The sequence below is a fragment of the Euprymna scolopes genome, chromosome 11 (assembly GCF_053919585.1).
Source record: "Euprymna scolopes isolate OS-2025 chromosome 11, ASM5391958v1, whole genome shotgun sequence".
Classification (NCBI taxonomy): Eukaryota; Metazoa; Mollusca; class Cephalopoda; order Sepiida; family Sepiolidae; genus Euprymna; species Euprymna scolopes.
The window spans coordinates 107,229,345-107,251,955 of record NC_136492.1 but is presented as its reverse complement, the minus strand read 5'-3'; the positions used below and the strand labels follow the sequence as shown (position 1 = coordinate 107,251,955).

Sequence of the window (22,611 nt, the reverse complement as noted above, 5' to 3'; positions counted from 1 at the left end):
TTTTTTTTTCTATGTAATAACAGATTAAAGTTTTCCACCTGTCTGAATAGCCTATATACCAAATTCCAAATCTGTAGATTTAAAATTCATTGAGTATATAGGTTGAAAAGTGTTCTCACTAACACACATTTTCAGTTTTATAGGTATAATTAGGGGAAAATCTATATATCAAACTTTAAAATTTGTTGAATTGAAAAGTAATTGTCAAAAACAAAGAAAACATACGCAAACGTGAATGTAAAAACGCCAACTTTATTCTCTTTGTATATGCCACATGAAGAGGACTACATTCCAACTTTTCAGAACTAGGTTTATAGCTTTAGTCATTTTGCTTTCCAAGAATCGGGCCTCTCGTTGCCAGAAAGCTTCTCTCATAATGTGCAAACTGGCTACTGTAACTGGGAAGATTGTGGAGTTCATCTGGGTAAAACTTATAACCTTTCATATGGAAATATTTATTGACAGCACAAAAGGCTCCAAAAGAGAAAGCAGCAAGATAAGCAACCCAAGTTTTTCGATCTGTAGAAAACAAAAAACAAAAAAAAAAACAGTATTATAAAAACATTTCTGAATATACATTACAATTTTTTCATTTTTGACAACTTCCACTCGGAACAGGGGGAGACAATTCAATAAGTTTCTCTGAAAATGTTTAAGTTTTGCACCACTATTTAGTAAAAACAAAACACTAAAGTAACACAAAATATTAATTATCTGTGCATTTATTGAATTAAAATGTTTTTAGGTTTTATAAAATAAAAAATTTAAACTAAATAACAGACATTTTTTTTTTTGTATTTTTCTGAAAGTTGTCATTATATGAAAATGAATTATTTTTTTCTTCTTTTTCCCAAACAAACTTTTTAATGAACAGTCTCTCTAAAGGAAAAAAAATTCATTATATGAAAATGTATAACAAAAAAATTTTTTTTTTTTTTTTTTAAATACAAAATTATGAACTTAAATTGTTTCTCCAAGTGGAAGTTTCCAAAAACTAAAAAAAAAAAAAAAAAAAAAAAAAAAAAAGTCCTCAAATTAAAATGCACAAGTTTTTTGTTTTGTGTGATGTACAGCATTCACTCTAGGTGGGTTGAACTGGCTTCCTTCAAGACAATATTAAATTTTCAAGCTGTTCATAGTTGCCTGTAAAAATGCCTAAGTACCTACACTTTTTCTACAAAAGTTTCTAATTCTTTATTTTATACTTATGCAGACCGTGTTGTACTTTAGATACGATTGTTAAGCAAAATTCAATTTTTACAGTATATTTTGTTTATTAACTTATTAGGTGAAAGCACAGAATAGTTATATAATGCACTTTTATTTTAATATCCATCTTCATAATAATTTTTTTGTTTCTTTCTTCTTCATTTGAAAATTGAACATGAAACATTTTTATCGCAAAGAAATTTGCATTAAAAATTAATTCTGTGATAAAACTGAAACATTTTTTTTTTTTTTTTCGTGACCCGAAGCCACCCGGGATAAGGGTTATTGCGTGTACAGTAATCAATGGGATAGTATCGTAGTAATCGTTAGTATTGGAGATTTGATAAAGTATCTTACTTAAGGGGGCAATTCATCAGGAATTTGTTTATGGTGGACTTGAAGACATCCAAGTTGTAGTCAGGTGGGAAACAGGCAAACGGAAGAGAGTTCCACAGGCGTGCACTTCTAAGACAGAAGCTTTGTTCATGGAATCTACGTTTTGATTTAGGCACAGATAAAACGTGGGGAAAATTACTGACAATGGTTTCAGCTAGACGCATGTTTTTTGTGAAAGATTGGTGAGGGGGGAGCAGAGACTGGAGCTTGGATGAGCACTTGCCATGGAAATAACGATAAAACAAAGACAGACTCGCAACATCTCTTCTGTGGGAGAGAGGTTGCAGGGAAGAGAAAAAGGCCTTAGCCACGAAGTCTATTTTGTACTCTGTCAAGGCAGGGTAGGCTGTTTTTAGCAGCTCTAGCCCAGATGTGGCAGCAGTACTCCATCCTTGGACGTACTTGGCTTTTATATAGATAGAGAATTGCATCAGTAGTGAGATATCTTCTGAAGCGGTAGAGGGATCCTACCATTTTCCCAGTGATCTGGGCAACAGACCTGATGTACGTGTTCCATTTCAGATCAGGGGAGTCAAACCCAGAAGCTTGTCAAAGCATGGAGCCTCCCCAAGACGAGAGCCATCGATTTCAATTGATGCCAAATGGGGGATCAGAGCGTTGATGATGTAAAGATAGGAGCTTGGTTTTAGATGCATTAAAAATAACCAGCCACCTCTTCCCCACTACAAAACGCTCAAGATCAGAGGAGAGAGAGAGTCAAAGTGAACTTTGTCATTTATGGCCTTTGATGTGTTGCCATAGATGGTCGTGTCATCAGCATAGATGTCAACGAATGATTTAAGTATGTGTTTTGGGAGATCATTGATGTAGATCAGGAAGAGAGTTGGGCCCAGAATGGACCACTGAGAGACTCCAGCATTAATACTGAGGGCTTCTGATTTCTGCCCATCAACCACTACTCTTATGAGCCTATCAGAGAGAAATGATTTAATGATTGAGAAAACATTTCCAGTTATACCGTAGCTGGAAATCTTGTGACGTAGGCCTTTATGCCATAACTTATCAAAGGCCTTTGATATGTCAAGAGTAATTGCCCTAGAAAGGAAGCCTTTGTCGAGAGATTCACTAATCCTATGAGATATAACCGTTAGCATATCTGTAGATCTAGCAGAATGGAAACCGTATTGCATGTCACTAAGAAGGTTATTTCTGCTGAGGTGGGTGACTACTTCTTTATTTAATATGGATTCCAACAGCTTACTCATGACACACAGGAGACTTATTGGTCTGTACTGAGAGGGAGATGACCTATCACCTGAATTCTTAAATACAGGGCATACTGATGAGGTTTTCCAGGGTGTTGGGAAGCACTTTTTCTTAAAGAAACGCATAAACTGTTTTTGTAAGTATGGGGGCAAGTTCTTTTTCAGCACTATAATTGGAATGCCACCTGGGCCAGTTGCTTTACTGGAATCAAGGTTCTTGATTAGCTTGGCGACCTGACGCACAGATATTTGTATGTTGCATAGTGCATTGTCTGTTATAGGTGGAAATATGGGGAGTTGATGGCCTTCGTCGCATAGGGTAGAAACATGTTCAAAATGTTCAATTTATATTTGAAAAGAACTAAAATATGAAACAGCAACACATTTTGCCATTAATTACTAAGATTTAATCAAGAATTTGATTTTCTCCAAATATCTATCTCTACTTATATATAAAAGTCACTGCGTGTGTGTTTGTTCACTATGAACTTCGAAACGGCTAGCACGATTGTTTTGAAATTTGGGAGTATGCTTAGATAGGTTTTGTGTTGGGGTACTTCAGATAAGTATCAAAAATAGATAATTAAAGAAGGAACAGTCCAACTTTGATCAACATTAACATCCTTATACAACCTAACATCACAAGTGCATTTAAGAAGTTTTATCACTGCACAAGCAGAAGGGCCTGGCATATAAAATCAACAGTAAGTTCTTGATAAGACAGACGGTGGGTTTTGAAATGAACGTTTCTCTTTAAAGTACAGTTGAACCATAATACTTTACTTTTGCATTTAAAACTAATTCAAAAAATAATTTCATAAAATCAACAGTGGGTTCTCTACAGTGCAATGAAGACTACAATGTATTGTGGACTAAGTTACTGTATGAGGGCATGTGAAGCTTCCTCACTGTACTGTAGTGGATCCCTAACTAGAGCAGGCAATTGATTGAAAAATAGGCGATTTCACAGATTTCAATGACATAGTATTGGAAGTGTAGAATATTCATTGATCCTCATTGAATCCCTGGTAACATCAGGTCTCCCTGCTAATAATGCTTTTTTAATAAACTGAAACAGCAAAAGCTGAATGCATGTTGCCAACTTACAGATCTGATGACTATGTATACTTACATCTAATTCCATATATGGCACCTGACAGGAAACCAGCAGCTGCATGGTTGATGACATCATCTTTGCCGCCTCTCATGTTGGAAAAAGTACAACTCAGTGTTGGATAGGCCACACCAATAGCAACTGAGAAATAAATTCAAGAAATTTAATATCTTATTCGAAATAGAAAAAAAACAAATTATTTAAAAAAATCCTTTTCTCTCCATTTTTGTTGAGATTTGTAAAGTTGAAATCAAATGCAATAGTAATATGAATTGAAGAATAATATAAAGACATGTCCTATAAAAAAACAACTAGTTTTCAGAAAAGAAATCTTTAAAATACTAATAAGGTTTATGGCAATACTTTGAAGAGCATTGGTGATCAAAATCTTGCCGATTCTCTTTCAAGTTTTTTTTTGCGTGTAAAAAATGTTACAATGAATTTTATAAAAGTCAAATAATTTTATAAAGACTAAGTAAAAATGGAGATGAATCAATCACGTAATTACAGATATGGTTCATTTTTCATTTGATGCTCTATCAAACAATCAGATAATTTGGCTAAATGCAAACAATTATAAAAAGTGTGTACACATATGTTAATTTTTTTTTTTTAAATCTAATTTCTATCGATCTATCATCCTATTATCATAAAAAATAATTTGACACTAATACAATTTCTTTTCTAACTTGACAATTCAATGAAAACTTTTCAGAGAGAAAGTGGAATGAACAGACTAAGAGAAATATAATGTAGATAATTAAAATATTAGCGGTATATATTATACCAATATCTATATGTCAAGAGGTTAATATTTGTAAAATTTTAAAGATCAACTAAAAATACTTACCTAAAGGTCCAGCCCATCCTGCAATGGAGAAACCAACCGTAGATGGAGTGAATGCTTTCTGCTTAACAAGGCAATCAAGAAATCCGGCTCCCACACCTACAAAAGGAAGATACAAATAAATCAATGAATTCTTTTCAATAAATGCAGTCTCTGTGCACAAATATGAAATCGTTTTGATGAATGTAGGCGAAGCGATCAAAATACCAAAAAACAAATTCAACTAAAAGAATGGAATCTTGAACTTCAATTAAAATTTATAAAATTCATTTTTTATTCTTTTAGTAAAAGGAGAAATACTGAAAAGGAAAGTGTAACACTTATGCTTTCATTAATTTTTTTAATGCCCCCTTCCCTTTGCTTGCCTTTAATTTTTTTTAATGCCCCCCTTCCCTTTGCTTGCCTTTAATTTTCTTTAATGCCCCCTTCGCTTTGCTTGCCTTTAATTTTTTTTAATGTCCCCTTCCCTTTGCTTGCCTTTAATTTTTTTTTATGCCCCCTTCCCTTTGCTTGCCTTTAATTTTTTTAATGCCCCCTTCCCTTTGCTTGCCTTTAATTTTTTTTAATGTCCCCTTCCCTTTGCTTGCCTTTAATTTTTTTTAATGTCCCCTTCCCTTTGCTTGCCTTTAATTTTTTTTAATGTCCCCTTCCCTTTGCTTGCCTTTAATTTTTTTTATGCCCCCTTCCCTTTGCTTGCCTTTAATTTTTTTTAATGCCCCCTTCCCTTTGCTTGCCTTTAATTTTTTTTAATGCCCCCTTCCCTTTGCTTGCCTTTAATTTTTTTTAATGCCCCCTTCCCTTTGCTTGCCTTTAATTTTTTTTAATGCCCCCTTCCCTTTGCTTGCCTTTAATCGATAAGCATTGAAATTAAATTGAAAAAAAATTGAAGAGAAATTTTTGGAAATCGTTAACTTTCATCATAGCAAGAGAAAAAAGTGAAGACTGAATGAAAAAACGTGTACCAATTCCACTTGAAGTGTGGAGAAAGTGGTTGAAGGATCCATTGTTGAAGGCAACAGATCAGATTTATGAGTGGATGACAAATCACTGAGACAGAGTGATGTGAGGAAGTCGAGAAGCAGAAATGTGAATAAGGAAATGTAATTGCTGACAAAGAGGACAACAGTGATAGCAATTTACAAAGCCAAGATGGAGGCTAATTACATAAGCTTTTTAAAGTTACAAATAACTGACAACACAATTTTTTCATCAGGTCAATTGTATTCATATCACTCAACATCTTTTCCCTTTCATTACCAACAGATATTATACTCGAGTATTAATTATTCCAGACTCATATATATATAAAAAAATCCTCTTATAATCATCATTCAACAAACAACCCAGCTCCTCATAACCTGCTATCCTTGAGTGGCTTCAGGCATTTATAAGTGACTAGCCTGGGAGCCCGGGTGTTTAGAGGTGTGTATTGAGAAAAAAAAAAAAAAAAGTGGTAGTAGGAAGGCAGGCTCGAACCCGTGACGTGAAGGCGGAAAAGAAAGTGAAAGAAAACCTGATGTCTTACCGCCACTCCATGATGCAACCAGAAGTTCGGAATGTTGAAATTAATAAAGTCATTTCAACTGATATGATGACTGGCAAAAATGGGGACGCAAAAAAAATGACCCTATTTGTAGAAAACTGACCAGGTGAAGGAATTAATGTTTTTAACCAATTTTTCAATATTTGTCGTCTGAAGGGTGAAGCTTCAAAATGATACCTATCTCATGAAAAATCGTCGCCTCTGTTGAAGGTTTTAGGTAGACATACATATACACACACACACACATATATATATATATATATATATATATATATATATATACATACATTTAAATAGACAGGTGAGATTTGTATAACAGATAACGTTAGAAAAAAATTTGCTATCCTAGGCAAGACATACTCTTGTTATAAAAAAGGTACTGTTACAAGGAAACCCTCCTTATCCGAGGCATCATAACCACTTAAAATCCTGATGGACTACCCTTACGATGATTGAACAGACTATTTTGACTGTGTAACCAAAAAACAGCACCAACATTCCCCTAGAAAATTTTCCAGTTACAGATCGTGTGGCTAGGTAAACTGCTGCATTTTCAGTGTCCGATCCATTATGCAGTCATCTCGTAGAATCACAGATGACATTGATTATCTGATGTGCAGCCTCAACTTTTCAAGAGAAACGCGCATTTGTGAAATCACACATATGAAGACATGCACGCAATCTTTGATTCATTTATTATCATACTTTCTTGGGGTTTTTTGCAGCTATTCTCTTAACTCGTTTATGGAAATAGAGTTAAGAATGTCTGCTAATTGTATGGTTGGAAACAAGAACGCTAAAAAAAAATGAAAAAAAAATTAATTTCATCAAAAATGTGTGTAAAAACGAAGAAACATAACTGAGATTTTTTAAAGTGCTCTTATTCTACCATTGAATTAAAGTTTCATTTGTCATCTGAAATTCTGAGAGTTCTTCAAAATTGGCTTTTAAAAAAAAAAAATAAAGAAAGAAAGAAAAGCTTTCTTCATAGCAATGTAATGTGATTGTAAATCCCTATAATTGTTTTTCATAAAAATATTTTTTAAATGCATAGAGGAAATTAGATTACTCATAATTAACAACAAGTTTAGATACTTGTACAAATTCTTATCCGTGGTGGACAATATTGGCTCAGTAAAATCAAAGCTATAAGACCAGCACAAAAAGGTAACGGCACAAAAAAGCAACATACGTTCACAAAACGAAAAAATAAAAAAGAAACAATTATTTATGTTATATTTTGTTTTTTTTAATGAGTATTTTTTTTTTACTTGTGTCAACATTTACTGAGGCCAAAAAACCACTCGAGGATTTTCAGTTGAATGATGAATATTATGAGAGGATGGAATGAACAAAGTTTGATTACTTGCAAAAACAAAAAAACTTCATGGAAACCCCACCTGATGTGAGGCACATGAAAAAAAAAAAGTGTCTCTTTTTTGTTGTGATAATAAAACAAGGTCTTGCTATAAATGTTTTGTAAGGAGGCATGATCGTGTGAGGTGAGGTAGTTTGGAGATAAATGAAAAGACTGTTGCAGTCTATGTGTTAGAATCATTGTGAGAAAATTATACACAAAGGTTGTCTATACAGTTGCCTGAAATAAATTATACAAAAAAAAACAAAAAAACAAGAGAATCATTTGAAGCGTCATTGCTTTTCATCTGGTTTTGTAACTCACTCCTGGATTTTAACGAGAAAAATATTGTCTACAGGTAAGAATCTGAATCTAAGTTTAAATTAATTTTAACAAAAAAAATGAACTATACCTGAATTAAAAAAAAAAAAAAAAAAATTATATATATATATATATATATATATATATATATATAAGAATCTCCAATATAATTGCCTTAATTATTTACTGTGAAATGGGTTTTAGCATCTCAAACAAGTCATTGTAACTTAAAATGATTTTCAGGTAGGCATGCTTGAACAAATCCTGAAAGGCGCCAAGGGAGATAACTCTAAATTCATAATTTCCTAGTTAAGGACAGGGATTTCTTGCTATTCCAAGTTTTAAAAAAAATGGAACAAATGTTAAAATATGAGTAGATTGAATAGCCACCCTCTTTCTTGTTCCACTCTGTTAGAATAGACTCTCCTCTTTACTTAGAAAAGCAAGTTAGTTTTCAAAAGAACATGTTAACTCAATATTTTTCAACCAATGAAAAACGTTTTAAACCCAAAATCTAACAAACTGATGCAAACTTATAAATCTCTAGAAAAACAAGGAAATAAAGACCTTGAGATTAAACACGATGCATCTGAGGGACCCAAGAACATACGCCCTTCTCTTTGTCTTTGGCCGGGGGAGGGGTGAAAGAACATTTCAAGACTCACAAGTTCCATCACTTTGCAGATCGACTCATCTACTAACAGAACAAAGAAACCAACACACATCCACAGTGTCATGCTGCGTAATACTCACAATATTTGCACTGATAAATATACAGACATACACAGTGTTAGCTGTCATGTTTATTTATAGAATATTTTCCTACCGAAATGAACATTTCTGACTTTTATCAGCCTTTGTGCATTTTAGTTATGATGAACAATTTTTTTGGTTTGCATTTTTGAAGAACGCCACTCGAAACAGAGAGAGAGAGAGAGAGACAATTAAAAAAAAATCTCGAAATTTTACAAAAAATGTTAAAGTTTTACAAAAAAATTTCTCCAAGAATGTTAAAGTTTTACGCAACTTTGGTTAAAGCAACCCGAATGCATTAAATTAACACAATAATGCGAAATAAAACATTATCTGAACATTTATTGAATTAAAATAGTTCTTTTTAGATTTTATAAAATATATAGCAGTTGCCCAGTTGTAAGATACGCTTAAATATGACAGTATAAGTCATGCAGATTACGTACTCATTATTATAGGGACAATTCTCTATCGATTATTATATTAAACCTAATATATAGTAGTGAGATCGAAACTAAAAATACATATGACTTGGGTGCTATCAGCTAAAATCAAAACCAAAACATAACTCTCCACCCTTATTCCTCAGCCTCTGACCTATGTGCCTATATATATATATATATACACACACACACACACACACACACACACACACACACACACACACACACACACACACACACACACAAAGGATGAAACAATTGTTGCCCTAGGAAAGATGACATGATTCCATTTCTGTTTGATGAAAACCGGTTTTATTTTTTTGTTGCAAACCATCTAATAGTTGGCCAGTCGTGTACAAATCCCAAGCACAATAGGAGCCTTCTATCATGTCTGTAAGTGACACAATGTTCAATGAGCGAGATTAGAGATGTGCCACTGTATAACTCATGCTCTCTACCAATCCAAGTTATGACAACAGGACCATTACCAGCACCCTCAAAATGCATTGCCAGATTGGCATGAATAACAGAGACGTGCCTAGGGCGATGAAAACAAAGTTACCGGCCATGGTTATGGTCTTTGGTGTTGTTTCAAGTAAGGGTCACATCATGCCACCTCACATCTGGCTTGAAAGTTAACACTAAAGTGTACCTGGGTGTGCTGAAGCATGTGGTGATCTCCTGGTGCAATCAAGTGGTCGCTGGCAGACACTGGGTGCGACAGCAAGACTCAGCGCTGGTACACAAGTCCAAAGAGACCTGAACATAGCTTCAGAAGGAGTGCTACAACTTGTTGTACACTTTTCTCACTAGCTTTTCTCCTCCCCAAACCTGAACCTGCTGAACTACTTCCTTTGGTCATATATCAAGAACATCACCAACATGACCTCCAATAACACCAAAGCCAGCCTGATTGCCACCATCCACAAAGCTCCTGCCAGTGCTTGTAGAAAAGTCATGTTCCCAGTTCCAAACTCGTAGCGAAGCGGTGATTGAGGCTGAAGACGGTTACCTGAATTAATCTTTTCAATAAAAGTTTTAAAATAAAGCTGTAGTATTGTTTTCTTCTGGGTGACACTTATCATTCCACCCTGTATATATAAATTCACCTGTCATCCCTTTTTTTAAGAGTTTGGATCACCTGATCGTGGAAGACAAGATTTAAGCATATTTTTATATATAGAAAGCCATCTGTCATCCCGTTTTTTGAAAGCTGGAATTGCTTAATTGTGGAAGACAAGATGAAAGCAAACAAAGTCCACAGAGTTCTATAATTATATAGAGTACGATCATAAAAAAAAAAAAGATTTGGTAGTCGGTTAAAATTTTTTCAAAAGGGTGATATAAGATTACAATTTTGAAATAAATTACAACAGACATTTTGTTTCATATTTTTTCTGAAATAAATGACGTTTTTCAAACAAACTTTTTAATGAACAGTCTCTCAAAGAAAAGAAAATTCTGGAATGAATGAATTAAAAAAAAAAAAAAAACAACAAAAAATGAATTTTTTTTCTTTTACAAAATTAAACTTCTATCATAAATAGTCATAAAAATTTATAAATAATTTTGAAATTAAGATATTGAATTGTTGTGCCCCTCCCCTGTTCCGAGTGGAGTGCTCAAAAAATGAAAAAAGAAAAATGTTCACAACATTATCTTTTTGCAAACCTATAATTATATAAATGTTAAAATCAAGTTCCGTCTGTTTATATTTATGTCAGCTAATATCTATGCTCGACATTGAATGCTCTGGAAAAGTCACTTCTGATGTATGTTTACCCATTTTAAACTGTTGTGGTATGTCAGATTACCACTCCCAACTTTGTAAAGAAACACAGAGTATGCTCATCAGAAGACTGACACATAAGCATGCATGCTAATGACTTCTATTTGTTTGGATTGCAAAGAAAACATCAAACTTCACTTTTCGCAACTAAACAAAAACAACAAACTTTTAATTTCAAACAGAAATTAATATAAACACGATCAGTAAATACCCAACACATTTTTGACTGTAAGAAATCCAGTTTGGAATTAATTAGAGTCATTTGTATATTGACACTATTCCTGTAACATGAATGTGTTTTCATAAAACGCGTGACTTCTCAGTACATCAGTACTTTGGCAAGGAACTAGAAGACTCCCATCCCAACTTGACAAGAGTCAAGTTGGTAACCCCAGTTGCTATGGGGACCAGAGGCGGCAGCAGCAGCTCTTTTTAGGGCTAACTACCACAAACTATTAATGCGATTTAAACCATCTTTTTTAGGACGACTCACAAACTACCTGTATGCGATACACACACTTCACTCTCTGCTACTGCCTGCCTCCTCGGACTCACCTCATAGCTTGCCATTCCAATTGCTGCAGTTTCCAGTGACTCTGGCAGCCTCCAGCACAGTGGGTTTAGAAGGGGGTGGAGGATTCTTGCGGACATTAACATAGGAGTACCCATAATGTTAGCTGTTTAGCTATTATACCTATTGGTTATCATGTTAGGCATCAGGGAGGGTAGTGGGATGTTAAACAGACAGATATTCAATAGAATTATACCATTTTGGGAGTCTGAGACCACCAATCACCATCATTTAGGTCAGTACACAGAGGGGTTAAATTCTAGGTAAATTTCAAATTATCATAACTTGCAAAGTAAACAAGTTGAGCAAACAAACTAGACGTTTTTTAGTATTACAGGAAGAGAACTCTTCAAATATCCATTTTAAAATAAAAATATATCAAACATTAATGAAACAACAGTGATTCACATTATGCATCATCTGTCAGAAAGCACAACAAAGATTCGTACTCAGTGTTACACTCAAGTACAAATACTGTGCCCTGTCCCTTTATAATGTCTGCAATTTAATTGCTCTCTGGCCTTCATTAAACTGGAGGCATTCTTGTCCTATAATCTATTGATACAATCTGATCAATTATCAAACTGATTGGTCTTCCTGGCTTTGTTGATTCGGTATTGTCGAAGAAACTTGTTGTTGGTTCCAATACCTGACTCGGTGAAATTGAGTAAACCAATACAGCCGTTTTCAGCAATCAACTCTACACCGTGCTCAACAACAAGTACACTAGGTGTGATGTGGATCTATGAAATTGAAACAACGTCGAGGTATGCTGTTCTGCAGAATTCACTGACCTCATCAATCTTAACCTTTCGATCTGAGTTGAGGATAGTCAGAATTACTTCCATGTTCAGCACGTTGATCGATCTTAGGTCTCAATTCAGGGCTACCAATTCCTTGGGTGACCAGTTTTTGATTGTTCGTGTTCAACATTCCTAGTTGTGGAGGTTCCACCATGATCAGTCGGATCAGCTTTCTCGAAAGTAATAGATGTTTCTTCCTTGACTCTGGCTTGTATCTCCTCTTTGGCTTGTTTTAGCAATTCTAATGCTTGAGCTTCTCGATTTGACACATTCAACTTTGCCTCCGACCAAGACAAATGACCAGCATGGTAGCCGATTTTAAAGATCCATCCAAAACACCAGAGAAGATTGTGGAGAGAGTGCATGTTGTCTGTTGCGATAGATTCCTGGGTGATTTCTTTTATGAACATCATAATCCTCTTCCTTTCAGTTTTCTTCCAGGTGCATGTCCTTCTAGCAGATCTTGAGGGTATCTTCTAGTCACCCATTGATCTCGAACCCTGATGATGTGAAATCAACATAATGACACTGTTCTTTGCTCTTTATACAGAGACAACAAACGTGCCACGCAGACCAGATATGGTTGTGTGCATTTTGCCATCTACCATGGACATTTTTGCATGAAACAGATTTGTTGAGATGGAGAACTTAACACCTTGTTGTTTCTTCTGAAGATCTGCTACAACTTCACAGTTCTCAGGAGTTTCTTTTCCCATCAACAACATCATTGGATGACAAGATGAAGAGGGGTTTTCCCAGAGCACTTTCACCATTCACAGTCTTCAGGTTCTCAATACGGAACATGAACATGTTTGTGTTGATGGAACCTTTCCGGTTGAAAATAGAATTTCATGTCTACCTCCCATCTAAGTCATCATGAAGCGTCATCTGGATCTCGTTGAGATTGTGCAATGTGGGCAACTGAAGTGATGCAAACAATTGGGCAGATGTAAGTTGCAAGCATTGGAGGTAATGGTATTTCACACCATTGCAAGTTTTTGTACTGTTGGCCTCCGCTCTTTAAATTTCAAAAGTTTGTCGTATGATGGAAGAACATAAGCTCCAGCATCTTTCAGGAGTAAACGAATGTCTGTGTAAATCCGCTTGGTCACTTTGCCACTCTTGTAGATGGCAGATGCAACCTCCAGTAAAACATGTCGGTCTGGGATGGACTCATTGCATAGGATAGAGTATCCCAATTTAGCAACCTCTTTGTTTTGAAGATATTTGTTCTTCAGACCGAAAGCAAACATTTTGGTCGGGGAAGTGTTCTGTGCTTGAGCAGCAGCTTTGGTCGAATCCACATAGTCGCTCAGTCATTGGCGTTGTTGACGGTCACTGACTTCTTCCAGAGGACACTTTACCTTCGGTACATAGGTGTGACGCTGAAGCACTACTTTCTCATCAAATGACCTGGATGAACTGAGCACTGGACAATTCTTGTTTTGTTGCTGCTGAAAGTCTTTGAACACAACACAGCAGTCTGGCTCTTTGTCAAATCGAGATGTCTTGCAGTTCTTGAAAATCTCAATGAGAGCAATTTTTGTCATGTCATTCATTATGATTATGTATTGAAAATAAAATAAAATGCGAGATGTTCAAAAATTGAAAATGAGAAAAATAGAAATATTCAATAAGAATGGATAAATTTTGAAAAAAAAAAAAAAATCAATAATTATTTTTTGGTTTACGACCAATATTTGACTGAAAATAGTTTAAAAATGGGTAAACATCATTGGATTCTGCACCCCTCAAAAACATAGGAAAAGTGACCTGGATAATGAAATTTGAGTAAGAATGACAAGAATTATCTGGATTTATGATTCAAACAGTCATTGTGGGTTGTCCAAAATTACGGAAAAATGGGCAAGTTCAAATTTTTTCAGTATGTTAGAATTAAAATGGTTCCCGAGTGATTTTTTTCACCCAATTGGATTATGATAGCTTTCTATGTCTAGATTCTTATTTGTGAAGCACAAACAATTTAATCTCAGTGTTTTTTTGCAATCTTTCATTAAAATATACTGACCGGGGGGCAAATTTGGGGCTTTTTTTATGGAAAAAAATGCTCATTTTTATGGTAAATTTTGTGAACCCCCCCCCCAAAAAAAAAACAATTGCGCACATATCAGATTTTAAGATTGAAAATCCGAAATTTGAATGTGTTTAATTTTTCATCTTTTGTGTTTTGAAGTGTGAAATTCGTTGAATATGTTAATAACAATTATCTTTCAGAGTAGCAAAAGAAAAATATATTTTTTCATTATTTTTACAAAAAATACTGCTTTTAAATCTTTGAAAAATAAATTAATAATTTTCTTTTAGTGAGCCCCATATTGCTAATATATCATTAAATAGGAAATGATTTGAAAAAAAAAATAAATAAATAAAAAAAAAAAATTTAAAAAATCGATAAATATTTTGCCTAAAATACGATAATTTCTTTTGGCAATTTCTTGTTACTTGGTATTAACTCACCTATGATACTAGATACAGAAGTTGTCTTCAACGCATACGACGCCTAGCATTTCCAAAATGGTCATCCATCTGGTACTGGCCAGCCACATCATTGGCAACAAATATATATATATATATATATATATATATATATATGGCTTACAAAAAAGAAGAATTAAACCCTTCACTTAGTCAAATAAAACGTTAAAAATACATTGAAATTTACATGGTTAAATGAAGTTTATTTAGTCCTATCAAGGACTCCGTAGTTTATTTTAAACTATTATTAAATTTTAGTATTTTTAATTTCGCATGGCGAAATCTATACAATGATATAAAAAGTTGGAATTATTTGAAATTCAGGTACTTATAATAATTTTGAATTTTCTTAAAGCAAACCATCCTAAATATTATTTACAGACACAAAAAATTAATTGATTCAAAAACCTTTTCAAAAATATTTAAGGTTTTATCTATCGAGACAAAAATGGCGGTGAATGGTGTGGTTTTGGAAAATTTGAAATTCTATTAAAAATAGAAATTTTATATTATTCTGTTTTTCAGATGATAAAATTCAGGCTTTTATCTTTCAGGAAAAAAATTGCTCAAGAATAATGGATTTTAATAGATTTTAACTTGTTTCCCCCCCCCTCCCATTTTTTGGCTGTGCCTAATGTTAAGTTAGCACTTGCTAGCTGGTGACTTTCATATTTCTCAATGTTTTATTTATTTTTACTTTAATGTACATACATGCCCGTTTAAGTAATTGTCTGTATTTTTGAAATGAGGTGTTTTCATTGATTGAGATTGTCAGACTGACTTCCTCATCTTGGTTGTTATTGTCACAACGTTTCGGACGTTTTGCCCTCCGGCCTTCGTCAGGTGTTTTGTATCGAACAATATGGCCGAGTGGTCCTAGACGTTGTATCAAAGTTTATAGTTACCCAAAGGTGCTGAGTTCAATCCTGAACGAAGGCAGTGAAAAAGTAACATTCAAAGCAGAGAATCAGCAACTATGTCCCAAAGCCTAGCTGGAGTCCGAACACGGTACCCCCGTAATAATAATAAAGGGTTGAGTTCGAGACTCCTAACAAACGGTTCCCCAGTTCGATACAAAACACCTGACGAAGGCCGGAGGCCGAAACGTTGTGACAATAACAACCAAGATGAGGAAGTCAGTCCGACAATCTCAATCAATGCCCATTTAATATGCTTTTTTTTTTGGTGCCTGTGCAGTTTACCAAAGACATTAAAAAAACGAAGATATTGAAAAAGAACTATATTGTACGAATCTGTTATGGAATAAAGTTCTCAAAAAAAAAAAAAAAAAAAAAAAAAAAAAAACGAAATGCTTAATTTGATCAAGTAGGTTTTTTTTTTATAGAGTAAAATCCAGTTTTAATGAGATCAATCATATCATCCCCATCTTGCCTATTTATGCAGACGAGGAAGGGGTGCTTTTAAACGAAAAAGCGATTAACAAAGGATACAATAAAAAAGGGATTAAAAAAGGAGAAACTTTGTAAAATAAGTGAAAAAAACTAAAATATTTAAAATAAAGTATTTTTTCTGCCCATGTTTCTAAATAATCTTGACAAATTTTCACAAACTTTAAGCTGTGATTGGAGTTATCTCCCCTGGTGCCATTCTCCTCACCTGCCAAGATGGCGACGATAAATTTGATTTTCCTCTGTAAAAAAAAAACAAAAAACAAAAAGCTATTTGATCACATTAAGCGATTTTTTTATGATAACTTTATTCCATAACGGGTACGTACAATGTAGTTCTTTTTCAATATCTTCATTTTTTAAAAATATCTTTGGTAAACTGCACAAGGAGCTTATTTTTTTTCTTACCTTCATCCCAAACAAGGCATATTGCCACTTGGACGTAAAGGGCAACTAATTGGGACCATGCCTAAGAAAGATTAAGATGTTGGTTTCCATTGCATTTGAACTTCTGCATATCAGTACAGTTTGGGAAACAGGCAGCAGGAAGAGAATTCCAAAGTCTAGCTGTTCTAGGGAAAATGCTATTTGAGTAGAAAACTTTCTGATATTTAGAAATCTCAACAGTGAAGGGGTGTGATTTTGTTGCTAAGTGGGTATATCAGGGATATGCATGTCAAGAGGGCACAAGTGGAATGAATTCATCACAGGGATGCAACATTGCGGCGATGGGACAGGGGTTTGAGCTTAGTTTTTTTGGATTCTATCCAAGAGGAAGAGACTAGTGGTAGATGCACCAGCCCAGATGTGTCATCAATACTCCATACATGAGTGAATGGTGACCTTATAGAGGTACAGGATACTCTCAGGTGTGAGCAGTTTTCTAGCATGATAGAGGGAGCCCACCTTTCTTGCAGCAGCCTTCACAATGTCCTCAATGTATTTATTTCAGTTCATATTTCTTGTGAATGTTAAGCCAAGGAATTTGAAGGAAGAATTCTCAGGTAGGGTGTTATTTACCACGAATATGGGTGGTTGGAGAGGTTTCTTGTAATTGTTAAAGAAGAGCAGCTTAGTCTTACTAGCATCAGTTGTTACCATCCATTTATGTCCTCATTCAATTACGGTCTGGAGGTTATTTTTTAAGGATTCAGCCATCGTCTTGGATTTATGTACATCCGTTCTTTCCTCATGCATGTTAAAGCGTTGTATCATCAGCAAATATTAATATTTATCGGGGAGGTTATTGATGAATATCAGGAATAATAGTGGTCCAAGGATAGACCTCTGAAGCAGTGAAGCAGAAGCACTCCCGCATTAATGTGATGCTGCTTGGATGAACGTCCATCAACGACAACCTGGATGGTCCTATTGTCTAAGAAGGATCTAATTATATCTAGTATTCGCCCAGTTATACTGTATGATTTAATTTTCATGTCAACTTTGTCAAAAGGCATTGGATATATCGAGGGTTACAGCCCTGGCTTCACCCGCCTTTCTTCTCAGGATGTAAAATAACTTATAAACAATTTATATTAATTGTCCGTGTGGTTCTTGGCAATACTCCAAAACACCATCGTCATCCAAAATAGTCCTAAAAGCGTTACGGCGGTCGTGACCAAGGCCACATACTGACATTTTTACTTATTTAAAAAATGTTTTCCTCCAGATTCCATAAGTAATATTAAATTGATTTTAACTCCAATACGTTCATACTTCATAATATTTAAAAAAAGAAAAAAAATTATCGCCTCATACACAATTTTATATCGCCCTTTTGAAAAAACCTTAACCGATTACGAAATCTTATTTTTTTCGATGCTCTTGGGCAAAGAAAAGCGACAGATCGATTTTTAAAAATAAAATATCAGAAACAGGGGACATAACTGTTTTTGCTGTTTGTTGTTTAACTAAATTGGAACTTAGTCTTCAGGACAAGATCAAAGTGTAGTATCTGTTCTTCAGATGTTGCGCTTCAATTTCTTGTTCTCTGTCAGTGAAGGAGAAATCCTTCGCGACTGAGACAATTTTTATTTTTGTTCCTTTTCTCCACATTAAAAAACGACCCTGGTGTCTAACTCTGTCCCGTGGGGAGGCATTGTAAATAGGAACTAAATTGGAACTTATGCACTTGTTGTACACAGCGCTGAAATAATATTATTTAGAAAGACATTCGGGTTTCTGTACCCATAGATTCGAAAAAGTTGTCAAAAAAACAAATATATAACAAATAAATGTTATCAAAGGCAAGATAAGTTACTTTTCTACCAAACTGGATATATTTTTTGTGTTTTTATTCAATGTAACATATTTATTCAGCTCGAAAAACATACAGTGTTTACCGATGTATTCGAAAATTCAAGATGGCGTCTCACACCCTCTTTAACACCGTAAGTATGGAAAAAGATGTTATAAATAAAAAACTAGGCACCGCCAAAACTGGGGGGGCAGGTCAGTACTTTTTGACGGACCGTCTTTTTAAAAATCTACCAAAAATCAGGTAATTATCCGATCAATACGAAATTTTCAGCGATTATTAGGAGAAGAATGAACTTTATAACAGTGTACTTATTTTTCATAAACGATATTTATATATATATTTTTTTTTTGCTTACAAACCCCCCCTTGTTTTGAAGTGGGAACAAATATGCTTAAAATAATCATCTGAAACTGAACAAAACATATTGTGTTGTTGTAAGGGACAGAATTATAGATTAAAACAAAAACAAACAAAAAAACATTGTTTGCATACCTTATTTTGACGTCTGAATATCAGAACTTCGATTGTGTTTAATTATCCCGCTTTTGAGTTTTGAAGTGTGAAATTCGGTGAATATGTTAAGTAAAATAATTAATTTAAGTTAAGCAAAACAAAAAAAAAATTTTTTTTATATTTATACGAAAAAAGCCATTTTAAAATTTTTGATAAATAAATTAACAATTTTTTTTTAGCGAGCCGAATAATGCATGACCATTATTAAACAGAGCATGCTTTGAATAATCGATACAAAAAAAAAAAATTCGATAAATATTGTGCCCTTTGTGTTAAAAATAGCATCATTTTTTTCGATCTCGTTTGAAAACGTTTGCCGCCTTTCGACTACGGTGGACCAAACGCGCTGAAATAATTTTTTTTTATTCTGCTTTAAATTGCCCCCTCCCCCCATTTTGGGGAGCCTGGCCCCCACACACGTACACATTAAAAACCAAACTCATACAAATGGTCACCCATCTGGTACTGGCCAGCCTCAGCTTAATAATACATTAAAATTTTCGTCACTGAAAAATAAGTTTTTTTGGCCTGGTTGGTCTTCCATAGTTTTCGTCTCAATCAAAAGAAAACGTAAACAGAGTCGATCTGAACTCTACGGCGACGCGAAATGTCTGGTTACCTATATGAATAAGTGGAATTATTTGAAATTCAGGTACTTATATTATAATATTTTTGCATATTCTCTTAGAAAATCATCCTAAATCTTAGTTAGACAATAAATGAATAAATAAATTATTTCAAAAACCCTTTTTTTTAAATATTTAAGTACGTTATTTGTGCAAGACAAAAAATATCAATTGTTAACTTTTTGGGAAAATTTAACATTTAAAATTGAATTAAAAATAGTAGAAAAAGTTTTACATTATTCTGTTTTCTATATGATAAAATTCAGGGTTTTATCTTTCTGGAAAAAAAAAAGTTACTCAGAAATAATGGATTGTAATAAATGTAATTTAGTTTTAAAAAACAACAACAACTTGATTTTGCGGCCATTTTTGGCGGTGCCTATAAAAAACTATACAAAATACTATTAAAAACCCGCCGAATATATGTCAACCTATGTCACGGTAACATATATTGAGCGAGTTTTTAACAGTATTTTATCCGGTTTTTTATTTATAACATCTTTTCCCACACTTACCGTGTTAAAGAGAGAATAAGACGCCATCTTGAATTTTCCAATACATCGGTAAACACTGTATGTTTTTCGAGCTGAATAAACATGTTACATTGAATAAAAACACAAAAAATATATCCAGTTTGGTAGAAAAGTAAATTATCTTGCCTTTGATAACATTTATTTGTTATATATTTGTTTTTTGACAACTTTTTCGAATCTATGTGTACAGTAATACAAACTCAGACATTCTTATAAAATAGAAAGGGGAGGGTGTTTTGTAATTATTTCTGTACTTTCACCTAACAATTTATTAAACAAAAATCTCCCTTGTTTCATAATTTATCTACCTTACTTGATCTGTCGTCTTTGTTACAAGCACCAACACGGTAATAATCGCTATTAAAAAAAGAAAAAAGTAAATTCGTCCCTAAATCGAAGCGGTCTCTATTCCGAATCTCTGTCTTTACCACGATGATGACCTTTAAAGGAAATATTTAACCGTAAAAATAACATCGTCTCATTTGCTTTCAGATTCCATTTTTCAAAATTTAGCAAATTTCGACGTAGTAATAACATTTTAATGAATTAAATTGTTTAACAAAACCCGACGTTCTTTCTTGATGTTTGTGTTGCTTAAGGTTAAACAACAAATGCGTGTATTATTCGAACTGTATCAATATAAGTTTGCTTACCTGCATACAACCCATAGCCGCCACCATAAAGTAACTTCTTCAAACAATCTTCACTATCCGGAGAAGAAAGTATATCGAAACTATACTTTTTTCTTAAACTGAATGTGTCCTCTTCAAACGGCATGTTTTCATGTGTGTCTCCTTTGCAAACGAACGACCTTTCGGAGAAATGAAAGGAAGTCACGACGAAATTATCTCCCTTTAATTGGAGATATTTCACCAAAGGAAATAAAGATGTCAGATTTTGCAGGTTTTTTTTTACATCACTTTTTTTTTTTTAATGTTTAAAAAAAAAAAAAAAAACAGAAATAAATATAAATAGAGATCATTTTGATTGAATAGTAAATAAAATTTTTCAATTTAAAAGCACATGAAATAAAACAAATTAGTAAACGCCTGAAAAATTATTTTTTTTTGGCTCTTGTTCAGAATTTTCCCACATGAAAAACAAATATAAAGAAAAATCAGCGCTTCTACACTATTGGGACAAAATATCGGAAATCGTAATACTGAATTTCACATAAAAACAATGAATTCTACGTAGTCCTCGTATTTTTTAAGACGATTATATCCAGAAATTACGAAAAGGTAGAAAATTATTTATTAAAGAAAATAAAAAAGATAGAATTTAATGAAAACGATCGTAAAACACAGAAGAGTTAAAAAGGGAGGTAATTTCCCGTAATTTTCCGTTTTGATTTAAACAAGATGGCGGCAATTTTTCATCTGATAACACGATTGAAGTTGTTTTGTTTAATAGTTCAGTAATATTCAGGTAATTTCGACTGCATAACTTGGAATATACCATTGTAACTTATTAGAATTAAAAAAAAAAAAAAATCTGTTGAAACCATTGTTTTTTTTATCTGAAAACTCCATTTAGCGACTAGAAAATCTCGTCATAATTCTGTAGAAGCGCAGAAATCTGTATGACGTACGTACCCGTAACGAAACATCGTACATCAAAAATCACGTAAATTTATCAAGTATTTTTTTTTATTTTTACAAAGAAAATCATTTGTAAGCGAATTTAAGTTTTCCCAATCCTCCCATTCATGTTAAGAATGGCGTACTAAATTATCGATTTGAAGTTATTTCTCTCGGTTCTTCAGTCTTCTTTCAAGATGACGTCGTGAGATCGTTGCTCGTAGTTTAGCATAACATTTGATTTTCTTATTAAAAAATAAAATCAATTTACATGTTTTTTTATGTATGATATTTTCTTTCCGTCACGGATAAAAAACTTATCTGCATTTTCTTTACTTCAAATTTACATAAATAAGCACCACAAAGTTCTGATAAAACAAATTTCCCCCACTCTTTATCTGTGGCTAAACCTAAACGTAGATTCCATGAACAAAGCTTTCTTAGAACTGCACGCCTCTGGAACTCTGTTCCGTTTTTCTGCTTTCCAATTGACTACAATATGGTCGTCTTCAAGTTCAATGTGAACAAGTTCTTCATGGGCCATCCTCTTAAGTAATCCAATTTACCAAATTTTCACTACTAACAATTACTATAATATTTTCCCATTGACTACTGTACACTCATTAACCCTTATCCTCAAGTGGTCTCCAGGCCTTTATAATTGGTGACTCCTTTGTAAAAAAAAAAAAAAAATTCTAAAGCTTACATATTCTAGACATGATAACCGTATAAGATATGACCACAACAACATCCTGAATCATATAGATTAGCGGAAATGATAGTGGAGACCATAAAAACAGGATTAACAGAATGTTTCCAGTA

At 33.7% G+C, this 22,611-nt stretch overlaps 1 protein-coding gene across 1 annotated transcript; it reads right to left on the bottom strand.

The window, feature by feature from the left end:
* Positions 1–232: 232 nt before the first annotated feature.
* Positions 233–21,328, bottom strand: LOC145288049 (uncharacterized). The gene is made up of 4 exons (XM_080136080.1): positions 20,863–21,328; positions 4,796–4,891; positions 3,964–4,086; positions 233–519 (listed from the first exon to the last, which is right to left on the bottom strand). The coding sequence occupies exons 1-4, from the start codon at positions 20,984–20,986 to the stop codon at positions 320–322; spliced, it is 543 nt and encodes a 180-aa protein (XP_079992206.1). The 5' UTR covers positions 20,987–21,328; the 3' UTR covers positions 233–319.
* Positions 21,329–22,611: the final 1,283 nt, after the last annotated feature.